The following is a 7,663-nucleotide window of genomic DNA, read 5'->3' as shown; positions in this document are numbered from 1 at the left end:
TCATCCTTTGCCCCTTATGGGTGCAACTATCAACTACCGGCGTGCATCACCCCTACCCCTCTCCCAGGTATAAAGATACCTGCTATCTTTCCTCCCGAGTTACTCCAGCACTGTGTGTTAGTCAGGTAGTTTGAGGAGTGGGCACACCTCTGCTGTTTCCACTTGGTTACTTCATGCTCCCGCCAGAGGCAGAGGTACTGAAATGGAAGAAAGTCATATCCAACAATGCAATTAGTGCATACATGCCGTGCATGGACATGAGGGGCAAACTGGTTTCTTCTTTTTTAAGAGGAATCATAAACACCGTGATCTTCTGTCTCAACTCAGTGGTACCATTGAATTTCTTGCGTAGCAAGACCAAGCCCAACAATTAATTAAATACAAGTGCCAGACTGACCTTTCTCGAATCGAGGGCGACGTCGTGTGATCGACAATAGCGCTATACCGAATGGGAACACCTGCTGTTGATTGTACTATGTTTAATAAACTGCTCTGGGCAGAAAGCACTTGTATGTAAGAGTCCGAAAACGAACTTGCCTCGTAACATTCTCAGCCAACCCTGCTTCACTTTCCCTGGCTGGGCAACTTCAAGACCGATTACCTGCCACCGACAGGCGGGCGACGCCGTCCTCGCACAGCGGCCGTTGGAGCCCGCGCTCGCCGCGGCTTCTCGCGAGAGCAGCGCGCGCAACGGCCGGGCGGGGAGGGGAGGGGAGGGGAGGTGGGGGGTGCGCGGCAAAGTGGGAGGTGGCGGTTGGTGGGGGAGTGGAGCGCGAGCGGACTCCCGCGCAGCCGAAGTCCATGCAATGCAGCAGACGCTTCGCGAGCGCCCGCAGTCAACGAGGCAGTCCGGAGGCTGAGGCAGCTTTTTAAACCGATTAAAATAGTTTTACTTCCACATGTTTTATCCCCTGTCAATTGCAACTGAACGGAAAGTGTTTATATAAGCTTTTAGAAAATTTCAAAACTTTTCCATCGGTTCGCTTTTGAAGGATATTTGAGGACGTTCTTTTTAAAGTTTGATTTTTGCCTGAGGCTGAGGTGCAAATCGCTGAAATCAAGCTGTGTTTAGCATCCCCCTCCCTCTCTCTCCCGTGGAGCACGGACTGTTTGGTTGAGACGGGAGGGAGCCCAGCCCCGACTACATTATGTGGATTCGGTGGCTGCTGAAGGTTTACGTGGGATTTACAACATTTTTATACATTGCGGTGCAAACAAGTGTAGGTGCGGCAGAGGAAGATCCCAGTGTTGCGAGGCACAACAACCAGAAGAATACAAGCAGGTCAAGAAGACTAGGATCAAACCAGGATGCACTGAAAGGGTAAATATTACCGTTACTTTAAAATTAAAAAAAAGTCTCTTCGCTGTATTGTTAACTTCTATATTCTTCCTCTGCCCGAAAAAGTAATGTAAATGAGAAATTTTAATCCCCAGAGAATGACCATGGGTCGAAACTGGAGTAGAAATGTTGCGCTGTGCGCAGCAAAATGTAGGATAGACGTCAAAGCAGACTTTTTAATTAAAACCATGCAATTTCTGTTTAAAAACAACTTGGCGCGTATGGTGCATTAATGAAAGTTTTATGTTTTAAAAACTACAGCAGCGAAGGCAACTGTGGTCGGGAGGAGTTGTTGCTGAGGGACATGTTTGGCCAAAGTTTTCGTTGAGTTGGTACATTTCCACATCAGCAGATCTGTTGCCGTAATTTTCCCCTTTCCTCAGCACAAGGTTCCTGGATGGGAAGCTGCAGGGAGGTGGAGGTACGGGGCAGCTCCCCCCTGCACCTCTGCCTCAGTGCAGACTTTTAACCCCTTGCTTAGCCGATGGACTGCAGTGCGCTGGAAGTATTACACGCCTTCCACTCTGCAACTGGTCTACGGGTTTAAATGCAACATCGGGTGCCGCCGTGAAAATTTCCGCAGTCCGATAACTTTAGGTAAAGCGTCATATTTCCTTTGGCGATAACAAGTTATTCCGAACATTGAACGTTACACGCGTTTCCTTTCCCAGCCGGTGATCGCCCGGGCTATTTTCTGTTCGCAGTTTCACTGCATCCTCGTGAAAGAGCTGTGGTCGTTTAATTTGAAGTGTTTTGGATAATTATTTACTCATTATTGCAAACGTTGTTGCAAATGTGCCAGGACTAAGAAATCGCGTTTAAAGTGCTTTGCTTACACAGGCTTATTCTGTCTCAGGAAGGGTTTGGTGACGGTAATATTTCCCATCGAGCTCGTAGTACAGTAGTTGGTTTGTTCTCTGGATTCAGTTTGCAGTCATGTTCCGCAGGCTGGAGACCGATGGGAAAGGACCGGGATTTAGCTTCAACACCTTGGGCTGAAAATTGAAATGAAAGCGAGCGCGTCTTGCACGTTCAACACACTGACGATATTTTCAGTAAAAACTAACGAAACTTTGGTGTTATATATAGCCTGCTTAAGATTAAACGTAATAAAGATTGTATGTGAAAACCATGTCAACGTTCATTCTCTTACGCCACCACAGTGTTATAGTTGCCCATTCACTACAAGTTTCAATGAAGCCAGTTCAATTTGATGGTACTGGATTTGCAGTCGATCAGCTTCTGAACATTCGATTATACAAGTCAAAAACAAATAGACTGTCTTGGATTGGAATGCGTAATCTTGAGAAGCCTCCATTCACAACTATTTTTCTAAATTTATAGTAAATATGAACGAAAGCGAAGGAAGGCAAATGAAATTAGACGGGTCATTTTTTCGGAGTTGACATGGGCCCGACGGTCCAACGAGCATCTGCTTGTAAAGGTTGCATTTGTGCAGTGCTTTATCGGGTCTGCATACATTTCATTCATTTGTTCTATATTTCTCTACATCACCGTCTATATCTCTCGTCTCCCTTTCCTCTTACTCCAGTTGAGTTACTCCAGCTTTTTGTGTTTATCTTCTGTTTAAACCAACATCTGCAGTTCCTTCCTACACATATGCAAGGTAATTTTATTCAGTTGACAACCAATTAATTAATTTTGAAAGGACTTTGATCATGATTGACCACTGGTCACACGATTGACCACTAGGCATGTAGCCTAGCAGACCATGAACATGACATTTGGAAAATGGTTTATTTTAACACACTTTCCACCAGTGGGGAAGTTAGATTCTTGTAGTATGGCTTATTTGAAAACTGTATTCATGATCTTAATTTCCATAGTAGATCATTGGTCTGCTATGAATGTTTAAATGATCTTTTTTTCAATTTCACGTTCCTTTAATGCAATATCACAGCTTGCGTATTAAAGTTTCAAAGTCTGAAAGTTTCAAAATGCGGTTGAGTAGGTCTTTGTGATTTCTTCATGATTTGAGCCTCAGTCGTGATGCTTTCCTGAAGCAATCAGGTCTTTCCTATTAGGGAGTCAGTGCGAGTGACTAGGTGTTTTCTGATGCTAATGGTGCCTTAATGCATCAACCTCTGCACATTTCAGTTGTTCATGCCATAAGAATGACAACTGATCGCTTTGAATTGCTCAAGGCACAGATCTAGATTAAAGGCAGCGATGATAGATTTGAAATGTGTGATATAACAGATTTTCTATGTCAGTGATTTTCCAGGGAATTGGACTTTCTTGCATGGTTCCCAAACATAGATTGTCATGGGTAAAATTGCATTGTCATTCTGATTATATCCAGCAATATTGATGCACATTTAAAGTTGAATAGTTTAAACTGAGAATAAAATTCCTCACAGTGAGGAATGTGGGGAATCTGCTATGGTGGATGTTTATGTTAACTTTTATGTAGTTGTGTATCTTGTTGCTTTTTTAGTATGGTAATACGGATATCTCTATACCTTTAATTGGTACACGTGACAATAAAAGACCTTTGAAACCTTTGAAAATTGGTTAATTAGTTTACTTTTTTTTAGGCCGAATGTCTGTGGATCACGTTTCCATTCATATTGCTGCCCAGGATGGAAAACATTGCCGGGAGGAAATCAATGTATTGTCCGTAAGTGAGAAAATGAAGAATGGGTTAGCAGATGGTTATAAATTAATGCTAGAGGTCAAACAACTTCGATTAAACTGCAATATTAATAGAGAAGAATGCATTTAATGAAATCCTAGAGGACTTCATTTTTATAATCTGTGTTATATTTTGTAATTTAAACTTATTTTGTATAAGGAGTCTTAAGCAAGGAGTTGGATTTAGATGTGCTTTTTCCTTATTTCAGCAATTTGCAGGAACTCGTGTGGCGATGGGTTTTGTTCACGACCAAACATCTGTACGTGCCCAAATGGTCAGATAGCACCAACCTGTGGTTCAAAATCAAGTGAGTTAACTTTGATTTGTTTATGAAATAATTCTTTTGTTTTGTATGAATGGTTAACTTTGTGTTGCTGATGTTTCAGTTGGCACACCCTTGAGTCTGAATCGGGTTCAAGCCCGTTTTTGAAACTTGAATACTAAAATTTAGGCAGATTGTGTGAAGCAGGATAAAAGATAGTTTAACAATTCATCCTCCTCAGTTTGCGCACTAAGGCTCTATCTGCCATCTTGGATAAAAGCAAAAGATTCCATGACGATATTCTGATAAGTAAAATAAAAACTGATTATTTTGTTATTGTCGTGGTTGCCATTTTTCATAATTAGAACAGTGACTGCATTTCATATGTTGCATTAACTTTGAATTGCTTTGAAATTACAAGAGGTCAAGAAAATGAAAGGTTGATGCAAGTTTGTTTGTACATAAACTCTTTTTGCTTGCCCTTTTTTGAGCCACTGATAGATCTCATAGAAACATAGAAAATAGGTTGAGGAGGAGGCCATTTGGCCCTTCGAGCCAGCACTGCCATTCATTGTGATCATGGCTGATCATCCACAATCAATAACCTGTGCCTGCCTTCTCCCCATATCCCTCGTTTTCAATAGCCCCTAGAGCTCTATCTAACTCTTTTAAATTCATCCAGTGAATTGGCCTCCACTGCCTTCTGTGGCAGAAGTCCACAAATTCTCAACTCGGGGTGAAAAAGTTTTTTCTCACCTCAGTTTTAAATGGCCTCCCCTTTATTCTTAGACTGTGCCCCATGGTTCTCGACTCCCCCGACATTGGGAAAAAATTTCCTGCATCTAGCTTGTCCTGTCCTTTCATAATTTTATTCGTCTCCTCTCGTCCTTCTAAACTCCATCTTGTCATTTTCTATATTGCCTCGAAATCAGTCAGCTTGATGTTAGCTGTAGGAAAGAGGATGGCATTCCTACTTAAACAAAAAAGCAAGATAGCAGTGTGTCCTCGCAACTCCAGAGATTTGAGTTTGATCCTGACCATGGTCACTGTTTATGTGGAGTTTCCATATTATCTCTGTTAAACAGAAACATAGAAAATGGGTGCAGGAGGAGGCCATTTGGCCCTTCGAGCCAAATGTGGATTTTTTCTGGTGCTCCAGTTTCCTCGCATTCCAAAGATGTGCGGATCAGTGAACTGGCTAATGTATATCACTTTGTGTAGTCTTGTTGTAAAAGAATCAAAGAGTTGATGAGTATTTAAGAGAGAATAAATTGAAAGGATACTGGGAAATGAGGGGAAAGATGAATGGATCTAATGAGATTGATATACTGGCAAAATGGCAGGGACAAATGACTGCCACTTTGTCCTAATACAATAGTAAGTAAAATAGAATATCTTGTTTGACCCAGCTCTTTAAAATCTTTAAGCACATAGAGAGCAAATCTTATGATGCAATAGGTGTGAATTATCTAGGTTTCAAAAGGCCTTCAAAATTGTGTTGTTAATAGATTAATGGATAAATTCAGAGCATGCAGCATCAAAGGATTATTCGCAGAATGAATGAAAAGCTGACTAATAAAGATCTTTTGGGTGGTATGAATGTGGGGACATGGATTATTCTGGAATAAGTGTTCACAATTTGTTTAGTTTAGTTTTAGTTTAGAGATATAGCACGGAAACAGGCCCTCCGGCCCACCGAATCCGCACCGACCAGCGATCCCCGCACATTAACACTATCCTACACACACTTGGGTCAATTTACACACCAAGCCAATTAACCTGCATACCTGAACGTCTTTGGAGTGTGGGTGGAAACAGAAGATCTCTGAGAAAACCCACGCGGTCACGGGGAGAACGTACAAACTCCGTACAGACAGCACCCATAGTTGGGATCGAATCCGGGTCTCCGGTGCTGCAACCTCTGTAAGGCAGTAACTTTACCGCTGCACCACCGCGCCCAATTCTACCATTAAAATTTTGGAATTGAAAACATTTTCTAAATTTGCCAATAATACAAAATTTGAGATGCGGGATAGTCGGTATTGAGTAGGTCTGTAACAGATTGCAAGTTTATTAATGACTTGTATACATACACATGGGAAATTAGTTCCAGGACAAAAAGTAGAAGGCATTACATTTTACAAAAAAATGAGGTTGCATAATATGGAAAAGATTCTAATTTGGCTCCAAAATAAAAGCATGGAAGTGCAAATCTCTAAGCAGACTGATGTCCTTAAAAAGGCAAATTAACTACTAAAGGTTAATCTAGAGGGAGGGACAAGAAAAATGAAGAATTTATGTTAAGATTGTTAGGACAACACATGATCAATAAATTATGAGATGCAAGAAGTGATAATGGCTTTTCTTAAAAAAACTAGAATTGAAATTATTACTTGCCAGAAATGGACGATTAGGCTCGATTGTTTTTTCTTTTGTTTTAAGTATGAGTTTTTGTAACTTGGGGGAAGTTAATGGTTAGAGTCTGTATTACATTTAAGGAGCTGCTGGGCATCTTGAAACATAAGAAAGTAGATAACACTCGGGGGCCTGATTGGGCAAATCCTAAAACTCCGTGGAAGCTAGAGGAAAAAATTGCAGAAGCCCTGCCTGGGATTTATGCAACACCATCAGCCAAAAATGAAGTCCTGGAAGACTGGGTATTTAAGAAAGACTGCAAATAAAAACCTGGGAACTATAAACCAATAAGCCTGACATCTGTGGTAGGTACTGGAGGGAATTCGGAGGAATAAGACATATACATACATTTGGAAAGACGGAAGAGATTAGAGACAGCCAACATGACTGCGTGGGAAGTCTTGTCTCTAGAATTCAATTTGAATTTTTGTTTTAGGGCCAAAACGCTGATGTGGCAGGGTGGTAGATAGTCTTTATGGACTTCAGCAAGGCCTTTGATGAAATTCGTCATGGCAGCTTATTCTGGAAGGTCTGAATCGGGGAGAGCTAGCTAATTGGATGTATAAGATGTATAGGAAAGAACTGCAGATGCTGGTTTAAATCGTAGGTAGACACAAAATGCTGGAGTAACTCAGTGAGATAGGCAGCATCTCTGGAGAGAAGGAATGGGTGATGTTTCGGGTCGAGACCCTTCTTCAGACTGACTCACAGTCCTCTCATTCCTTCTCTCCAGAGATGCTGTCTGTCCCACTGAGTTACTCCAGCATTTTGTGTCTATAATCGAATGCTTAATTGACTTGGTGGTAGGAAACAGAGGGGGATTGTGGAAGATGTCTCGGAGTGGAAGACCCTTACTAGTGGTGTGTTTCAGAAGTTGATATTTGGCCCTTTGTTGTTTGTCATCTATAACAATGATTTGGATGAAAAAGTATAAGGCATTGTTAGTTAGTTTGTAGATGACACTAAAATAGATGGTATCGTAGACAGTGAA

The 7,663-nt window shown here is 41.4% G+C and overlaps 1 protein-coding gene across 1 annotated transcript in view; it reads left to right on the top strand.

Moving 5' to 3' along the window:
- The first annotated feature begins 810 nt into the window (after window positions 1–810).
- Window positions 811–7,663, top strand: part of LOC144610945 (fibrillin-1-like) — a 330,240-nt gene continuing 323,387 nt past the window's right edge. The window contains exons 1-3 of the mRNA XM_078429975.1: window positions 811–1,321; window positions 3,898–3,980; window positions 4,204–4,302. Of these exons, the coding sequence (XP_078286101.1) occupies window positions 1,149–1,321; window positions 3,898–3,980; window positions 4,204–4,302 (355 nt within the window). The 5' untranslated portion in view covers window positions 811–1,148. The remainder of the gene's footprint in view (window positions 1,322–3,897; window positions 3,981–4,203; window positions 4,303–7,663) is intronic.

This window comes from Rhinoraja longicauda, chromosome 38 (assembly GCF_053455715.1).
Source record: "Rhinoraja longicauda isolate Sanriku21f chromosome 38, sRhiLon1.1, whole genome shotgun sequence".
Taxonomy (NCBI): domain Eukaryota; kingdom Metazoa; phylum Chordata; class Chondrichthyes; order Rajiformes; family Arhynchobatidae; genus Rhinoraja; species Rhinoraja longicauda.
Note: the sequence above shows the minus strand (reverse complement) of the source record. Positions and strands in the feature narration are given on the sequence as shown.